This window comes from Leptonotus elevatus, chromosome 7, assembly GCF_054856555.1.
Source record: "Leptonotus elevatus isolate MCC_2025b chromosome 7, RoL_Lele_1.0, whole genome shotgun sequence".
In the NCBI taxonomy this organism is placed as follows: Eukaryota; Metazoa; Chordata; class Actinopteri; order Syngnathiformes; family Syngnathidae; genus Leptonotus; species Leptonotus elevatus.
In genome coordinates, this window is record NC_141245.1 from 14,326,978 (window position 1) to 14,346,574 (window position 19,597).

The following is a 19,597-nucleotide window of genomic DNA, read 5'->3' on the forward strand; positions in this document are numbered from 1 at the left end:
AACCACTGCACTGGTACTTTTGATTCATAAGTAAGACAAAATAGGTTAAAGGAAGACCTATTTATCCCCAAATAGAATATTTTCTTAAAATTGCATGAAATTAATGGTAATTTTCTATTCTAATTTCTAGTTCCTGATCGTAAAATGGCCACAACGACCATCGCAAGTACCAAAACCTTGGAATAAGGCCTGGTATCGGCCCAATGCGATACCTGTGTCAGTACTCGCCCATTCCTATAGTCCAAAATCAGTTTTCTCTTTTTCATGACTTAGTACAATTTAGTACAATTTGTACTGAGCAGCCTGGGCAGGTGAGTGTACATTTCCTTACATCACAATAAGTTTACTTCCTGGTTCTATAGTTACCATCACATTGCTCCATTCATTCAAACATACACATACAACCAGTCTATTTGTTCACATATATTTTATAACATTTTTGAAGTACATTAAGTACATTTTAGAAATAGAGGCTACAGTTTATAAAACCTTTCCAGCAGAAATTATTGATGGGCCAGCATCAGCCTTTTTCTCTAGCAGACAGATCTGTTTTATATTAAACAAAAAATGAAAAGAAAAAAATACATGAAAAGAAATCGCTACATTGTTCATTCCTGTGCTACCTTTAATGTCCCATGAAAGCACCTTAAGTATGCAAATCCTTTTTCATATAAAATATAAATTATTGAAAAAATATTCAAATAGTTTGTGAACTAAATACAATAAAAAAGGATCTCATAACAAAAATACTATAAAATATACAAAAAAACAACATGAAAACAAAAAGGTTTTCCTTCTGAATCCTTTTTTTTGGGGGGGGATATGCATATGCCACAAACTAAGATTCTTAGCCAGACATACAGTAGACCTGTGACAGTACAAATTGCTCTAAAATAATTGTGAACATTTCAACACAAGGTTTACTTCTGGCACATTCAACTAAAAATCCTCTTCTGAAAAAAATGAAACAGTTTGTCTACGGCAAAGTCCCTCTCCTTAAAATGGGAACTGATATAAAAACAGTGTTTTAAACATGCAGGAAGAAGAAAAAAAAACTGTGTAGCTGATGACAACCAAACAGTTCAAGGTCAAATTGGTGAAATCAGTGCTATTGATAATGACGGCTGGACAAACATCTACCCAATGAAACATCACGTCAGTCAGTGGGAGACCCCTATAAGCTAAATAATACATGAATTAGTCTCTGTGCCATTCCGTTTCCAAAACCCAAAACTGTGAGAGACTCACGGTCCCCGTCTTCCCAACTTTTGGGTCCACACACAAAATACGGCGTCCAAAGACCTCACAAGGCTTTTGGTTATTATCACGGCTTTGTTGCTTGCTTATTTGCGTAATCTGGATCTCTGTGGCGCATTATGAAACACAATCTGTACAAATAGACATCTCCAAAGCTATTTTCATCAATATGGGTAACATTCAGCTACTGTAAACAATAACATTGTATTTATAAGATGATGCTCAACTTTGGCATTTCCCATAAAGCCAGTGTACAGCCCGTTTGCCAAACTCATCTGGAACCAGTGAATCTTAATGCGCAAACATACATGGATGGAATCATACGCTCCCCGCTAACTTCAAATCATCTCTAGTCTCATTCCACACATTTCCTGAGCATGTTCTCATGAGAATTTTGTGTGGTTTCCTATCAAAAGTAATGCACTACAAAAGTTATATTTAGAGGGCGCTTAAATCAGAAGTACATCACGGATGTCGTAGTAACTTTAGAGATGGGCATAATAAATCACTAAATGGCGATTATGTGCAATTGGTTGATGATTATGTCTTGATGCAATTGAGGCAAAATGGAGAATCACACAAGGGAGTCTAAAACATTCAAAGACACACCCGATTATAAAAAGTACTACACATTTTTAGACTATCATTAAAAATAATTCAACATGAATCACAAAGACTTACAAAAAAGGGGGGGGGGGGGGGGGGCTGGATTACATCAATGAAAATAATGTCCAAAACGATAAATTTTGTTTGTGAAGTGCAATTAACTTTTTTTATTTTTATTTCCAGCTAAATTCTCATGAGAGCACGATTTCCTTCACCTTCTTTCTCTCCATCAAACACATGCCGCTTTCTTTCTCTCTATTCCCAAACTAATCACTCCATCAGACATTCGGAGCATTCCTCAATCAACTAAACTTCACTTGTGACTTTGAAGACGACTAATCAAACACTGCTGAAAACGACAGTGAACCGACATTTCATACTTTAAAACAACCATAAAATTTCCCGCAATGATTGTCTACCGTTTGCTAATACTGCTGGTATATGCAAAAAATAAAAATAAAAATAAAAAAATCAACAATTTCAGTCAATGTCTTAGACAATAAAGCACATACAAAAAGAGAAGTTTCATAAGCAACGGCTACTTTCAGTTGTCTCGCAGACACTTTTGCTATGAGTGATCTCACACCCTCCAATCCCATCAGCACGCTTCTCCTTAAGGTTTCAACAGCTAAGCATGTTTGGTTTCACTGTTACACCTTTAATGTTGATACAAATGACTGTACACGCCTGCTGCTGGGATTGCACGGGCTAAAGTCAGCATCAGTAAAATAATACTCATCATCTTGACGTTTTTTTGGTCCAAGCTGAAAAAAATTAACATTTGTCTGTCTTGGTCCTCTTGTCTTGTGCTCCACCTGCACGGTGGAAACGACATCTGCAAAAATACTAGCAGAATATATATCACACCTCCAATGCAACAGGGTATGAATACAGGCTTTTGGGCTTTGTGTCCTCTTAAAACCCCATCCAAGAGCGCTAAGATGACAAAACCAGTTAGTCATTAAAAACATTTTATCCCCACCCCCTCCCCCCAAATAAAGGTTCGTTAAGACCACTTAATGAGTGCCAGTCCATGTGGCTTCATTGTCTTTTTCATGTTTCTGTGGACGTTCACTCGTCCGTGTCCGGCTTTACGTCCAACATGGCGTGCAGCTCCTCGGGAGTGTAGCCCAGCAAGCTTTTTAAGTCACAAACAAAGCGGTAGACGTAGCGCTTCCCCGACGTCTTGTGGATGATGTTCTTGTCGTAGTAGTAGCGCAGGCCGCGGCTCAGCTTCTCGTAGTTCATCTTGGGCTTATTTTTCCTCTTTCCCCACCTGCGTGCAACCTAAAGCGCCACGAGACGAAGACGGAAGGATCGGGTTAGGATTTGCAATTCGGATGATGAAATTATAATATCAGCAGAGAATACAATCTGGAACGATGCAATCAGCATTAGCATTAACATTACAGCATGAAGGACGTGAGAAGAACAACTAGACTGCATAACAAGGAAAACGTACTAAGCAAACAGTGAAAAAGTTTGCATATCTGTTTAGAAATTGTCCACCAAGGACGGGTATAATTATTTGATTACATGATTGTTCAGAACTGTTTTCATTGTGTGGAATTGATTGTTCAGGCAAAATGGGGTGCACTACAAAAGCCTCATAAAAACAAAGCGTCATGAGGCACAAGACGGCAAGCTTATGATTGATCAACTGTGCGGAAAAAAATATATACATTTTCCTTAGCATCAATTTTAAAATAATATTCCAATAATGCTATTTAACTAGTAAAATATGCGAACCTGCGGGTGCTGAACGTCGAGTATGTAGGAGTTGACTGTAGTTTTATGTTGTAATATTACAATTTACCACTAGATGGCATATATGGCTTATCTGTCCTTACACTGGGCGTATGCCTAATATATTTTTGGGGGCTTTGGAATGATATGCAGGACAAATATAGCACCTCAATAACATTAACATTTTGTGTGAGTTGATTTTTGTGAGGAGGCCCTTTGCACTGGAAAAAAAAAAATCACACTACGTGGTTATTTTATTGTTTGCTTCAAGCTCTTTGTCGTTGGTTTAGGACCGTGGATCTTTTATACATGCATTGAAAAATATCTAGTGAAAAATAAAATAGATTAAGAGTACATATTTCACATATGCACATATTTTGTCCCTATTTAAAATAGAATTATTGTTTTAATGATGACAAATTGTGGAACCCTTCAGAAAGATGCCGATCTCTGGTCTATGTGAATGGTCCCTGTGGTATGAATTATAATGGATGCTGTAAACTGTATTTTGGTATGAGTCCGTTTGTTATGCTTCATGGCAAGCTTCCTTGTAATTGTTAATTTTTACCATTGTCAATCACACATATTAATTGAAACGCACATGCCTTTGTACACAACTCTTAACATTCATATCTTCACCCATGTACTGAAACATGAACAAAGATCACTGAAGTGCATGAATCACGATGATCTTAGCCATGAGTAATAATTTATGCCACCCAATTTTAGTTTGAAGAACTTACTTTATGATCAATTAACTTAGAATAAATAGTACTCTTGACAACGCTTATGTGATAGGAATCAGCCACACACTCTTTTACAATTAAAGTCATGGAACCAAACAAGAATTGTTTCAAAGTAAAAGCAGAGTTTGTTCATGTGGTTAACTACTTAGGACCTCCCAGCACGTGTGCCAGTGACCAGCGGGGTCACAGCCTCTCACCTCATCTGGGTCGGAAAGCTTGAACTCCCAGCCGTCGCCTGTCCAGCTGATGAAGGACTGGCAAGACTTATCGGTCAGCAGCTCCAGGAGAAACTGCCACAGCTGGATGGGGCCCGTGCCTGTAGAGCGCATGAAAAAACACAAGGTGTTCACATTTTGGAAGACATGGCTCGATTCAAAGTGTCCTTGAAATAGTTTAATTTAAGCTACTAGAAAATGTACAGCGACATTCAGGGAGGAATTTTTCTGGCAGGCAGTGGCTGTGTCCTACACAGGACAACAATCGCCTGTATTCTTTATATATCTGTGCAATGGAGGGCGTGCCAAGAAAAGTATCAAAGCCTGGCTAAATTACTTCACTGCTGCACAGCGATGTAATTCATTTCAAGTAATATAAACTGAGAAAGAAGTCACAATATAACCCGTGCTAATAGGTGGAGTACAATGTATGCCTTTGTGCTTCTTTCATGCATGGCTGTTAAATATTCATATGGGTCACAAGGGTGTTAAAATAAACCTTTTGAAGCAGCCTGAACCCAAAGGAAGGAAAGCAATGTCCTCCTAAAATGTCCTTCATTGTGTATTCATTCATCTGGTGGTGGCCCAGTTCATACTTAAACTTAAGAGTAGTGTTTCTTTAAAATGCTACACTGATTAAATCACTGATCGGCCATTCACAGAATAAATTGTATGTGAGGGTCACATTTATTGTGTAATAAAGTAATACCAGTAAATACCAGTTTAAGGCTGATGGCTTACAGTGGAAAAAAACTGAGTGAAAGCAGAACAAAGACAGTTTAAAAAAATGGTTTCATGTCTGCTAGATTGACTGCAGCACACTTTGATGTTGTGGCTTTTCAGCATACACGCTAACCAACCTGGTGTTGAGGCGTGCATTTTGAAATTACACCTGCTTAAGCAGCACACCGCCCCAGCAGAAAAGCAAGGGGGGAAAAAAAAGAAAGAAGCGAAAGCCACCTCTCAAACGCATCTTTGTATAATGTACCCAAAAGCGTTCGGGGAAAACAGAGCATGTGGGTTCCACGCTTGACATGACATTTGTGAGCATGCGGCTTGTGTTTGAGCGCAGAAAAGAATGTATATGGCAGTAACACTGGCTCTCTTTCACAGCTTTGACTCACATTCCAACGTCTGCCGCTGCAACAGCGAAGGCCCTTCACCAGCGACGGCCACTCTCGTGCATAAAAAACGCAGACTACATTTTTATGAAAAGAAACACGTTTCCAAAAATATCATACAATGGCCTTGTACTGAATAAGTGAACAGTGGGGCCTTACAGTAGCAGCACACTCTCAGTGTGTGACCCGACCAAATGGAAAATTTGATTCATGAAAGTGTAACTGGCAAAAAGGCTAACATCATGAAAGTGTAACTGGCAAAAAGGCTAACAGGCTACAAAATGGCCAGTGGGATAATTATGGTTAGTTGATGGACAATCAAGTCAAAAAAGTTGTAATTTTTTTTTATTAAGTTTTTTTCTATGGATTTTTGGTGACTAAACCTCAAAGGTAATCGTCTAAATTGCTGTGCCTGCAGGATAGTGTTCCGTTGTGGAGTTTTATAATGAATGAACATTTATTTGTGTCACTGCAAACTTTATAATATTAAATAAACGGTAAATTGGAATTTGAGCAAAATAGAATTATAGCAAGCTATAGTTTTCCTGGTATGCTGCATTTTGTTCTCAAAAGTGCTGCTGTCGCCCATAACTGAAACAAATATTTTTAACTCAACTCAACTGGTAGCGCGTTACATGCAAAGTAGCTGTAGCAATTATAGATTCTAGAGTGTGGTTAAATAAAATTGATTAACCTCTAAGCCAGTGGTTCTTAACCTTGTTGGAGGCACTGGACCCCACCAGTTTCCGATGCACATTCACCGTGCCCTTTATTGAAAATTTTAAAATAAAAATTCTTCAAACTTCTACTACAATTGCTCAACTTGGAATTGCAAATCAAGCAGGTTGACTCCCATCACTCAGCTACATTTGTAGATCACTTAAAAAAAAAAAATACACCACTGTTTTCTTAAGATGCAACCCTGCAGGGGAAGCAGATACGATGAAAACGGCAGAGGACCCATAATTGAACCCTGTGGAACACCATACATTCCATCATACATGTAAATTCATATTGCACATATTTGTTTTTTGCTCGACACAGTTAGTATAAAGGGATACAAATAAATAAATCACACGTACCATCACAACAGTCAAAAATCCCACAATTCCCTGCAGCTAATGACGGCCAAGCCCGGGGCGTGCCATCACGAATATGACTCGTGTGTGTGTGTGTGTGTGTGTGTCTTGATTTCCGCCGAACCCTTGAGACCAACTCACCGAACCCCTAGGGTTTGATCGTACCCAGGTCAAGAACCACTGCTCTAAGCTGTATGCCTGATTCAAATAAGTTTTTTTTGGTCTTTATCCTGATAAAATAATCAAAAAAAGATAACCTGAGTTGCAGGCATTGACTTGAGTCACTCTCAATTAATTAAATAATCAATTGACCCGATTTATGCATCTTTCTCTCTGTAAAATGTGCCTACACTTGTGAGCATTATAATCTCAGAACAGCTAGAGTTAAATATGATGCAATGCTGACAGATTATAGAGCAGATGGCTGTTAAACTGCTGGTTAGCCAGAAGAAACCGTGGGGGCGTTTTCTTCTGAGCGGCCACCTCATTCCCACAATACTGGGTCACGTATCATGACACCGCTATGATAAGAAAGTGAGCAGATGATCAAGCCAGTGAAAGCTTGCACTTAAACCTATTGCTTTGTTTTTTTTAAACCACCCACACAAAAATGTATGCACAGTGTTATAATGCAGGCGCCATATAAAAAATAAAGCCGAATAATGCTCACTTTTGACAATACATTTTGACACTTATTAAATGTGCTTATGTTTGTGGGTGTGGAACTGCATTGTATCCAAATAAGTCACCACCGTTATTCCAGTAGTGATAGTATTTATGTTTTAGACTGAACAAAATGTATTTCCTATTTTGAAGCTAATATGTAATTTACTTGACAATGAAAGGTTTTTGATTATCGTCACTTTCAACACTGATAATGTTCCTTTCAAATGTATCTAGTTGGTAAAGCAACGGTTTAGATCTTTAGACTGGGTTTTAAAAGGTGCTTATTTAAGACAGTAATTAATCTTTTAACGTAATGAATGTGTGATAAATACCATGATTTACTCAAGTATAGAGATTATACAACCTCAAAACTTTTGTTAAAATCCGTTTTTAGGTCTGCATACTATTATACTACATGCAGCACGTCGGTGAGTGTTGGCCAAAACTGGTCTATTTAAAATACATTTGCATCAGAGCAGGTTGAAGATTGACATTATCTGTCCCTGAAAATACCACAGGAGATGAAGTGATAATCTGACTGTGGCTGGTTGTGACGGCATCATTTCAGTTTCAGCAGCGTTGCTAAAACAACCTGCAAAATGTAGGTTGAAATGTGGGCTACAGATTACGAAGAGGCAGATTAGAAGTGAACAAAAGAGACAACCAAAAGCAAGAAAGGAAAAAAAAGACTGCACAAGCATTACATACTTTGTTTCTTTTAATGTGCATGCATTGGGTTACTTTTATTTCTTGATTGAAAAGGGGGAGGTGAACTGCACCTGAGGCTATGGGTCGTCTTGGACAAAGTTTTCTTTCAAGAATAATTTGGGTACTGTGCAAATTAATAACAACGAAAGTGTTTTAAAGGTATTAAACATTATTCCAGTACTATATATTTACCAAACTCTCTTCAGCTCAGAAATAAAGCTAAAATATTTTCTTCTTCTGACACATCGTGATGCTTTTCAATGCAGCACGTAGGTCATGTTTGTGGACTCTCCATTTTGGGTTGATTGTAAAAGTGTGCACATGCTGACGGTCCAGTGTGAATTTATAATACATGAGTGTTCAACTTTTGAATTTCCTACCAAACCGCTCACCTGTGTATCCTGCAAGTGCTGCCGCCGGAATGACGGGTTTGTCTTTGCTGAGGTCAGAACGTTCCCTGACATAATCTTTAAAGGTGCCCTTGGGCTTGTGGCCGTGCAACGCCGTGGGGTAATCCTCTGAGTCGAAGCTGTCGTACGAGGGTACCCGCTGTAGACTGCTGAACGACGACTGGCTGCTCCAGGACTGCGTCAGACGATCGCAGCTTTCAAAACTCTCGATACTCTCAAAAGAGTCCTGACCACCGAGTTTACCTGCACACAAATGGGAAGGTTTAAAAAACGTCTCATTAGATGCCAAACAATCCTGATTTATTTACTTTAAACTGTTTTCTTCAAGCAGTTCTGTTAGATTGCAAAGGGACCCAAAATGTCTGACACAGTGGATCTTAACCTGGGTTTGATTAAACTCCAGGGGTTCAGGGAGCTCGTCTCATGGGTTCAACCATGTTGAGAAATTGGTCGGACAAATATGTGCAATATGAATTCACATGTTACGGAACGTATGGTGTTCCACAGGGCTCAATTCTGGGGCCTCTGCTGTTTTCATTGCATCTGTTGCCCCTGGGTTCCATCTTAAGAAAATAGCGGTGGTTGTTTTAAAGTGCTTTATAAATTGAGCAATTGTAGTCCAGCATAACAAGCTATCTTGCAAAACTAAAGGAACACTTAAGCTGCATGGACATGGGGAATACAAGAACGCACCTTCTGAATTGAAGGTGAAGAGAGCTAGAGTTGATAAAAAAGGCTATTGGCCCTGTTCATTTTGTTCACCAGTAAACTCTATACCTATGCAACTGTGTTGAATTTAAAAACAATCAAAAGGGTTCGGTGAATGCGCATAGGAAACTGGTGGGGTTCAGTACCACAGATCTGGCGTAAACCCTGTTGTTAGGATGTTTGTTGCAGTGGCACCCTTGTGTAGGGCAGATAGTAACACTCCTCACTTTCTGTACAGTAGTTCTTTGTATGGTTCAACTTCTGCATTCCACACCTCATTTCACTTGCATAACCACCATTTGGATTAAATTTCAAATAGTAGACAATCGCACAAATTGTTGTGCTATTTTTAGTCTTGGGAAAGATAAGGACCGCCTTTCATTGGTGGGTCATTAACAAATGACAGATAATGCAGCACCTCGATTGATGCTGAAATCTTCGACCGGCCAAATTGGAGCCACATGTGGATATCAGTCGAGCCACAAAAATACTTTCCCATGAGTGCACAATGCGGGGCTGAAAAGTAACATGTGGTGTGTGGGATGCACAAGGATTGGATTTTGTGCATTGCACTAGGTAGGGGGAATTTGTAGATTACACAAGACACTTCATGTGTGGAAGCTTTGACATACATAAATGTTATCATCACTGCTAAGTGCATGGTTGCTTGGTTCTTCACACATCTCATTAACCACAGTTGATGCGTGGAAAAAGGTAGAGTTGTGCTCTCCTTTAAATAACTATAAAAAATGGCTCTTAGTATTAAAGCCTCCATTAAAACCAAAAAAATCTAAACCGCCAGTTTGCAAACCCTTTTAAAGTTATTTTATTAATATTAAGCTTAGTGAAGGAAAATGATGGGGGAAAGGGGGGGTGAAACTTTGGAAAAAGGTACTTACAGTATTTATTTATGTTTTAGTTTTCAGCTATTAAGGCAGGTAGTGGTGTGTCTTTTGTATCAGTTTGCTACTTTCCCTCGACCTAGAATGGTGTGAAAAGCAGGTTTGCCGAGACCACAAACCAACCGGAGGATCTGTTTATCGCTTCTGTTAGCATCAGCAAACTCAGATACACAGCAGCAATGAAATCACAAACACCCACCCTTCATGCACATTTTAGAAAACACACAATATAAACAAAACAGAAATCTGCACATTACAAAGACCTGCAGACTATTCTGAACTTCAATCTCAAATCTGTCCCATATGTTTTGATGCATGACCTCCTCACCTCTGCTCAGACGTCCCACACACATGTTGTCAGGGGATACCACCTCCTGTTTGACAGAGAAGTAGTCGCCCTGCAGGGGGTTGATGGGCGTGTCCCGTAGGATGACAGCGGGGTATTCGCTCTCGTACTTGAGCGTCAGTAATTCCTCTGAGCTGATGGGGTGAAGCGTTTGGTAGGACTCTGTGATGAAGCTGGGCTCCGAGTATTCAGAGGGAGGGACGCACTGGGCATGCTCAACACCATAGCCTGAAGATGGGAGGGAGCAGAGAGAAAGCAGAGCAGGAAAGAGAAGAGCAAAACAGAGGAGTGAGATCAATCTTTTGAGCAAGCAGAGTGATCATCCCTCATTGTGAAGACTATAACAACTGTGGCAGATGACAATGTGTGGACACAGCCAATCCTTCACTGATAAATTATTTAGGAAAATCACAAGACTTTTACCAAACACAAAAGCATTCACCAAAGTCAACTGAAGACAGCTGTCTACAGCTTCTTTGATTGGCTGTCTTTCAAAATGAGTAGGAGTTGTGCTTATGCTCGTCACAGTAGTACCTCTTAAATCCGTGTTCATTTAATCCCTTTTTCCATTGTGCCGTTTCTACCCCAAAACAGCCTGGTTCCCACTTATGCGGTCACTTTTACATTACACGTTTTCAGTGCCATGCGGTTACAATGGAAATGTTCTCAGAACCTCTTCCAATCTGGTTCTAGGACACGGGCCGAAGAGGACCGTGACGTCACTGTCATCTGATTGGCCAACAGATGTAGGCATTTGTTTAAGTAATGTGGCTAGGAACGCCATTTCATATGCCCATTTGCTGGTTTTAAGTAAGCAAGACAGCTGGCCACCGCCAAGTCATAAAAATACAGTATATACAGTACATATTGTTTTTACAACAATACTTAACCATATTTGCAAGTTCATATTTACTAATGAATAAAGCTTATGGTAAAAATGTTAGCCAGCGAAGCACACTGTTTGCCGGGTCCATTGGCTTGAATAAGAGGATTCTAATGCCGCTTTTCCAGCCTGGCACGACACGCAACCACACCACACCACATCGCATATTACGACACTACACGGCCTCCATTGCATTTCTATTACAGCAGACGCGCGGCGGAAAGGGGTCAGGATCATTTGAACTGTCCAAGCAAGCTTGCACTCCCGCAGTGCGTGCAGCTCTACCATAACATTTCAAGAGTGGTAAGTTGCGCCAACATTGAACCATATTTACAATTTCATATGGACCACTATGGATGAAATATTGCGATTATATTGCTCATTCAAGTGAATGGACCTGGCGACGTGCACATAGTTTGTGAAAATTTAACCACAAGCTTATGTATTTCATCCATTGATACATATGAAATTGTAAATATGTTTGAGTATTGTTGTAAAATACAATCTATGAGAACTGTATACACTATACTGACTATACAGTATTTTTATGCCTTGGCAGCAGGCTCTCGTTAGCTTAGACTCAGACACTTATTTTTCGTATGTGTGACAGCCTCTGCGCATTTGATTGGGCTGTAATTTGCGACGTTGCCACATATTCAACGGCGATTAATATTTAATTGACATAAGCATGTCCCAAACATTCTGACTTGTGATGTGAACAGCAACATTAGATCAGGAATACACATTAATCAATAGAAGTCTTGTGACCGATGGCATTGGCACAATCACAATGTTGTGACTGATTATGCTGAATTGCATTGCAGTATTTTAAAAAATCCACAGCTTGCTTTTATTTATGAAATGAAATTCAAAAAGACAACAAATAGACTGTGCTGTAAAGAATAAACGTATTAGGCGAGATTACTCATTTATAAGCACACAATCATTGCAAAACCTCCACTGTATCACAATTGAACAGAGAAATGTGTTCTCTTCAAGGTTTGAATGCCCTGGTCTATTTTAAGATAGCATTCTGTAATTTTACAACATGACTGAAATTGAGTGTGGCAAGTACTTACTGACAAAGTAGTCTGAGGTATAACGGGATTCCTGGAAGTTGGAGGTCAGTCCGTTGTTGGGGTAATGCTTTGTATCCTCTTCATGAAAAATAGATAAAGAATCAGTTGCTGAGCGTCAGTGACCTCGACATTGATTTTATGTATCACGTAACTGCATGCAGCATTATGAAATATTAATGACCTCAGCTAACGTGTGCCTTCCTGTTTGGCTCCTGTTACTATAGCAAATATCGACTAAATGAATACAAGCAAAGATCACATCTCTTGTGCGCGTTTCTCACGTATTACATTTTAGCGTCTTCAACCTTATAACCTCTGTGTGAGAAAATAACTCTTACCTTTTTGAAGCATTTCTAAATGTTCCCAAAGGATGTCGCCCACAAAGTCAGGTGCTAAGTCCAGGAAGCGCTCCTTGCCCATGGCGCACAGGCTTCCGCCATTCATGCAGAATCTGTCAAAGTCTACATTCTTCAGACTGAACTCGTTCACAGTCCACGTTAGCCACGCTGCTACGTGATTTTCTGTCCATTGTCTGGGGTCTAGAGAGGATCAGAAGCAGTGATTGGCACTTACGTTTTTATCTGACGTCTGTATGCTGCCTTTGACACGAATATTTCATAACATTAAGGATGGCTGAATTTTCCAGCATTAGCTTGCTGCACGTGATGGTGTTAGCTGCGTTTTGAGAAATCTGCTGAATATAACTGGCTATAATCAGTCCACTTAAATCAAACAGTCAGGCATCAATGGATGCAAACAAGCAGAAGCAAATGGAGGTGTGGCTGTACAGTTCCACTGACAAATACAGTACAGCAGTCCTGCTGTTACCAATAGCAGGAACAGGCTCTGCAGTTGGCCTCAATTAGGAAGCTGCATAATTACTTTGCTGTCTACATTCTAAGAATGCTGCAGTCAGCCTGAAATGAAACATACCCAATGCGAGGCCATACTTTGCATATCCTGTTATATAACGGAGGATCTGATATTTTGTATACAGCACATTGTGGTTTTGAGTGCTCGGTATTTGTTAAGATGGAAACCCCCTCCTCGTTAAAACAAGTAATTAGTGTAGAAGCAAACTACCTTTGGGGATACCCAGTCGCTGCTGTTCTTTGGTGAAGCCACTGAACGTAGCCTTTAGAGCTTGGGACATCATCTCTTTACTTCCGGGAGTTAGCAGGGGAACATCTCCACACTCCGGATCTGACAAAACACAAATTACAAAGAGGAATAAGTTTGATAATGCTGCGAAATCATATTATCTATTCGATTGAGATTTGTAAGCACATAATAAAGCAAAATATGCTGTTTTACAGAAAAAATCTGTCAAAAAACTGTACTCATACAAACAACCATTGCAAACATAGTCTTGACTGAAACAAACAATCATTACATCATCATCAGCCTGAAGCAAATGTTTTTCACCGGGTGTTCTGTTTCCAGATAAACACGTTGTTTATTTGCCATTTCTCAAAAGGCTAACCTCTACCGCACATACATTCAAATGTTGGGTGGGTGCGGGGTTTAACGCCTGGTGCCCATCAGCGACACCATGACCCCTTCTTAGCCCTCCTACAATGTTGCCCTGACACAGTGGACCTACTGTCGCCAGACCAAGCATAAGGTCAAACCCTGGGAAGGGTCAGGAGTCAAGAGATGAGGTGATGATGTCATCTAGGCTGTCGGCTAGGGCTAGCCAAGTTGTGGGGGAGCTATCTTGAGGGTCTCAGTAAGACACTATCCGCACTGTTCTCTGCTCACAGCCAGTGGGCACCCAGTGGGGAACAGAACTCTCTTTGATGCCTTTAAACAGTGCCTGATGACTCGCGCTCATCTAATTAGATTGACCAGACTTAAAAAGTGTGGGATACACAGGCCAACAAGGGAGATGATAAGGAACAATGGGTAAGACCCTGAGGCCACAAAGATTACTAGGATAGGCTGCAAAAACCGAAATGGGACAAATATGCCCTAAAAATCACAAAAAAATTCAAATTATTTAAAGCATTATTGTGAGTACAACCAAGATGGATGGGTACAATGTGTTCCATTACTACTGCCAGTCAGACATTGTATTATCTCGTCTGATAAGCCTGAGTCATATGAGTTACAGTTTAACTAGGTTTTGAGTGCTTTGAAGATGCATCATCATTCCACAGAAGGCTTACATTGATTGATAAAGCAGTTCAGTTATTTGACGATAGAATGGATTTTAATCAGCACTGACATTAGTAATGTGTAACTTAGGTTTACCAAATGTCACAGCTCTAGTGTTGTATTAGCGTTAGCAAAGATGTGTGCCGTGCTAGGTAAAACTATTTTCATTGCTGGTTAATAAAAATTGTGTATCCTGCAGATTTGGGAGTGAAATAAACACTCCATGACAAAATTGAACTGAATGTGTATCCAGGAATTTTTTTCCGGAAATTGTTTTTAGTTTGGACAGTTCAGTTTTGTGTATGTTGCGTTAATGCTTATGTGAGCACAAACAACTGTTGCTAGGATTGTGGGCCTCAACTTCAAACTCTATTACATGCTAAATTTCTCAATGTATATTTAAAGAGTGTACATGATTTATGCAAACTGTTGATGTAGGTGTAGCTAGAAGAGGAGCAAATTGTTGCAAAAATATTGCTTTAAGCCAAAGTTCATAGAAGGCAAACTGATAAAAAAGAAAAAGAAAAATGAAAACAACACGGTTGTGTCACAACAGCATCAAAGCCACATGTCCAGACAGCTCCACTGGGCTGGTGGTTTTATCTACCAGCAGTGTGCACTAAAGCGGCGTACGCTTCATGCCTACCATGACCACTCACTGACGCCTCGACCTAGTCTGGAATTCACAGCAACTTTCCCTCCTTTCTTCCATGTAACCAAGCTCTGTCTGTGTAAAATTAGATTAGCTTTTTTTTGTTTCTATCCTCTGGGTCAAAAAGAAAATAAGTGATAGTTTTACCCCACAATGTATGTGATTTAGTAGTATCTTGAAAAAGTATATGAATGTGGAATGGCAAAGTTGGTGATCATAAATTTGAAAGTTAGTATACTATAATTTGCTCCAAATAGAGTAAATACTGGCGTTACAGGGTCATTTACGCTGACACACACATTTCCTATCCCATATTTCCATTTGACTTGTCCTATCCTTATTTCCATTTGGGGATAAATTGTTATATGAAAACTACACATGCAGCTTCAAAATACAAAAACATGCTTTCCTCATCACCATGTGTTTGAAAAAAAAAATGGTGACATGTTACATTTGCTGCAAGCTGAGATGGGATTGGGGCTCAGACAGTCTGTGCTTTGATGTAAATGCCACGGCGAAGTGTGGCCGTTTATTTAAACTCGACCGAGTCGAGTTTGTCTGCACTTTCCAACTGCTTGAGTCTCTCCCTCCTCATCGCTTTTATCAGCCCTTGCAACTTAGAACTTGTCATTGAAGACCTGAATCCACTAACACAAAATCCTCCATCAAAGACATGCAACACTAAGAGATGCCATTAAACACTCTTTGATGAGAGAAACATGAGCTATGGTGAGCGTAGACAGCAAACTGCAATGGGAGGGATTTATTTTGTTTGCGTTTGGATAGTGAAGAAGATAATCCCTCATTAGCCAAACAGTAAATAATTACATTAGTAATGGGAGAAATGGCATTAGTGGAAACTGGGGATTATCGTTTTTCTCAAAAATACTTAAAACGATCTCGAAACAGCAGTCATCCAATTTCACTCTTCAGTCTTGGCATCCATATGCAAGGAATTATCTGTACAATTAAAGTCAAAGCCAACAAGCGAAGTGTCCATACTGTACGTTCAAGTCATTGCTGTTCCAGTTACTGCATGTGTCAGAGACACACATTCCAAACTCCTGCTGATTTATTCTCACTTTTGAATTTGTAATGGGAACAAAATAGCTATACTGTATGAAGGCATAGTATACAATTTAATAGTAATCCATATTAATAGTGATGCACTCAGGTGGAGGTCATCACTCTACTGAAGGTTAAAAATGAGATTTGTGATTTAACGAAGTTTGTTGATATGTTGCAATTTAAGGGAAAAAACACTTATCACAGAGCATTTTCTACATGTATTGATTTTTTTAAGCTTTTGTGAATTGCACTAAAGACAGGCACACCAGTGCAGACAGCAGATCCACCATACTAAAGGACTAATGGTAATAGCGCTATCATCTCTGAGAATGATCCATATGAAACGTATCTGCGGCAGAGAGCTAATGTGCAGTGTGCGTCCATTAGTGAAAGAGGCAAAGCTAGCATCATTCGAGGCAGTATCTAGTAAATGATGCCCTGATAGGATTTCAGTGCCTGCTAGTCCCATTAGAAACACAATGGTCAAGCAAGTTCAAGCATTCACAAGTCATCAATTTCCACATTAGACAGTGTGGTTCTACCCACTTAGCTTACAAAATGCGGGAGCAGCTCTGTCGAGACTCGCGGTGGAAAATACATTGTAGAACATATAGAATGATCTTAGTTTGTATGTTGTCTATTCTGAGAAGTCAATCAGTTGTTTATAGGCATTTATTAGCTACACCTCTCTCACCAATATATGAGTAATGGGCAGGTTGCTGACTGTGCTGTTTTCACAAAGGGAGTCTTACATGCTGTGCGCACCTTTAAAGTTGCAGGCTTTCCATCCAAGTCCATTCCTAACAACTGTCAAAGGTTCTGATTAGGCCTAAAGATGTTAAACTACAAAATATACAAACATCCACTCCTGAACTAAATTAGCCTAAGCACCAGAGCATGAGTGTGACAAAGATTTGTGTAGTCTTTGGGTCTAAAAGAGGGGTTGAATAGGATAGCCAGGGAACATCCTGAGGAGGTGGGTGCTTCAGGACCGCTAAGTACAGAGGATGAGTCACCAGCTTGTAATATGATCCCATGAACGGGAGGTCTCACAAGACTCCCTCACTTTTTAGTGTCTCTGGTGTGACATCACTGTGGGATCAGTGCCATCTGACAACCTCTGTTGGAGACTCGCTTCATTCATAAAGCCCGAACTGCAGTCTCCACTCTTGTGATGCAATGATACAAGCACTGAATGCAACCAAACCCGATACAATGGGACAGCATGCTTTTTATCATACAACTGAGCTATAATTAGCCCTGCAGAGTTTATACAGTGACTAGCTGTGGGTTGATCTGAAGAGCAGACTTGGGGGGAAAATGAGGGAACGATGCAAAAAAAGACTCTTTGCTCCTTTATGCTCCACTTTGGTCTTAAAAAAAAAAGAGTTTAAGAGTCAATTTCCTGGGGATAAGTGTTAACTTCCTGTGGGTAGTAGTAGGTCATGTTGTGGGTTCAGGTAAAGGTCAGATACTTAAGGTAGTAAGGTGTTTCTGAATATCCCACATGAATGTAGCTCCAGTTGAAGCAGTAAAAGGAAGGGATACCTTTGCTTTATGCCAAAGCCTTACAATTGGCATTTTAAGGTATGTGTGTCTACCTACAGCTGACCAGAGGTGACACTTCTATCTGAGAGAACCTTTGATGGAGATTTTATCAGGGACCTTTGGTCTGAGACCATGGGCTCATACACATATGAAGGGGGCCCATTCAGCACCACAGAGTGATGAAGTGGCGGCTGAGGGCGGCAGTGGAGCAAAAGGAGGAGGGCAGCATTGCAGTCTGGTTTTGAGAGGGCTGCTTGTTCAGACAGCTGTTTAGATTTCCATCTCAGTTCCAAGAACCAGGAATAGAAGTGTAGAACCATCTCAAACCAACGTGAAGGCCAGACTGCACCTAACGCGGGACAGCGTTGGCGATATCCGAACACAAACCAGGATCGTCCCTCCAGCACAGACCGTGAAGCTGAAGCTGTAGTTTTATTCTTAGACAGCAACCACTGTATTTTGGCTGCCCTGTTGGAGCGCAAGCCTGCGGTGGTGTATAGAGGCTGTGTGGCATGAGGCCACTCCTGCTGACATCTGTCTTTGGCAATTAAACTGGAGTTGTCCCGAATCATCACCACCGCAGACACGCCGGCTACTGGAGTAGACAATAAGTGAGACTAATACAGCACGGCTGCCATACTGTCCTTCTATTTCCTCTCCATAAGTCTCTCAAATCACATTAGCTTATGATGTGCTAGTGCTACTGTTTCTGCTTAACACTCTGCCCTTAGCCCGAAGAGATGCTAAATATATCTTCACCAATAGTTTGATGGTACTCTTTCTTTGCGGTAAGTAGGGAAACTTAACACTTTCAGCATGATTTGGTTGCCAATGTGTTTGCGTAACTGCTTATGAGCAACGTTCTGAGTCTCCAAAGTGTGAAAAGGCCTGTGGTTTAGGTGTGCCTCAAGTTTCAGTAATGCACTTTTCTCAGTACATCACCCAACCTTCTTTTCTTCTGTACTTTAAGTTAAAACAGCAATAACCAGTGTGCAACCACTGACATATTTTTTTTAGTAGAGCGCTCACCATCTCACAGGACTACTATGCTGCCCCGTGTGTTCAATATTTAGAATCCTACAGAGGCATATTCCCACACTAAGCAGGAAAAAATGAAACGGACATCCAAGTGTTCCACTGGAGAATGCAGGTGGTTCGAGTCCAGGCTCCATCCATGTTGTAAACAAACAGGGGATGCTCTGAGGAGACTGTTTGGGCATTAAACCAAACAGACGACACATCTGACAAACAGTTTACTCTGCGTGTTGCAATTTTTCCACAAAACATGGCCCATTTTTTCATTTAAGCTGATACATTTTGAAACTAGGTCTCTTATGCAAGTGTGCATTATTCGGAACAGTCACATTTTCCCCCGCAGTCAATGGACTATTGTCTGATGAATAAAATTAAACATGCTGACAATTAAAGACAACTTCAATTTTGGATTTAGGGGTGCAGGATAATGCTATTTTCAACCGATACGAGAATCTAATCATTTAGAAAGTGCCGCTGTCGATAACCGATAAGGAATTAAAGACAACTTCAATTTTGGATTTAGGGATGCAGGATAATGCTATTTTCAACCGATACGATAAACCAATCATTTATAAAGTGCAGATGTCGATAACCGATAAGGAAGCGATAATTGTTTGCAAAATGAACTTGAATACAAATGTACTTTCAAGTCCTAACTTGTACAA

The 19,597-nt window shown here is 40.1% G+C and overlaps 1 protein-coding gene across 1 annotated transcript in view; it reads right to left on the reverse strand.

The window, feature by feature from the left end:
* Nucleotides 1-408: 408 nt before the first annotated feature.
* The window catches only part of LOC147171038 (protein c-ets-1-B), a 28,743-nt gene continuing 9,554 nt past the window's right edge, over nucleotides 409-19,597 (reverse strand). Inside the window, exons 2-8 of the mRNA XM_086081056.1 lie at nucleotides 13,556-13,675; nucleotides 12,811-13,011; nucleotides 12,473-12,550; nucleotides 10,493-10,738; nucleotides 8,537-8,797; nucleotides 4,553-4,671; nucleotides 409-3,150 (exon numbers count right to left, since the gene is read on the reverse strand). Of these exons, the coding sequence (XP_085937182.1) occupies nucleotides 2,935-3,150; nucleotides 4,553-4,671; nucleotides 8,537-8,797; nucleotides 10,493-10,738; nucleotides 12,473-12,550; nucleotides 12,811-13,011; nucleotides 13,556-13,675 (1,241 nt within the window). The 3' untranslated portion in view covers nucleotides 409-2,934. The remainder of the gene's footprint in view (nucleotides 3,151-4,552; nucleotides 4,672-8,536; nucleotides 8,798-10,492; nucleotides 10,739-12,472; nucleotides 12,551-12,810; nucleotides 13,012-13,555; nucleotides 13,676-19,597) is intronic.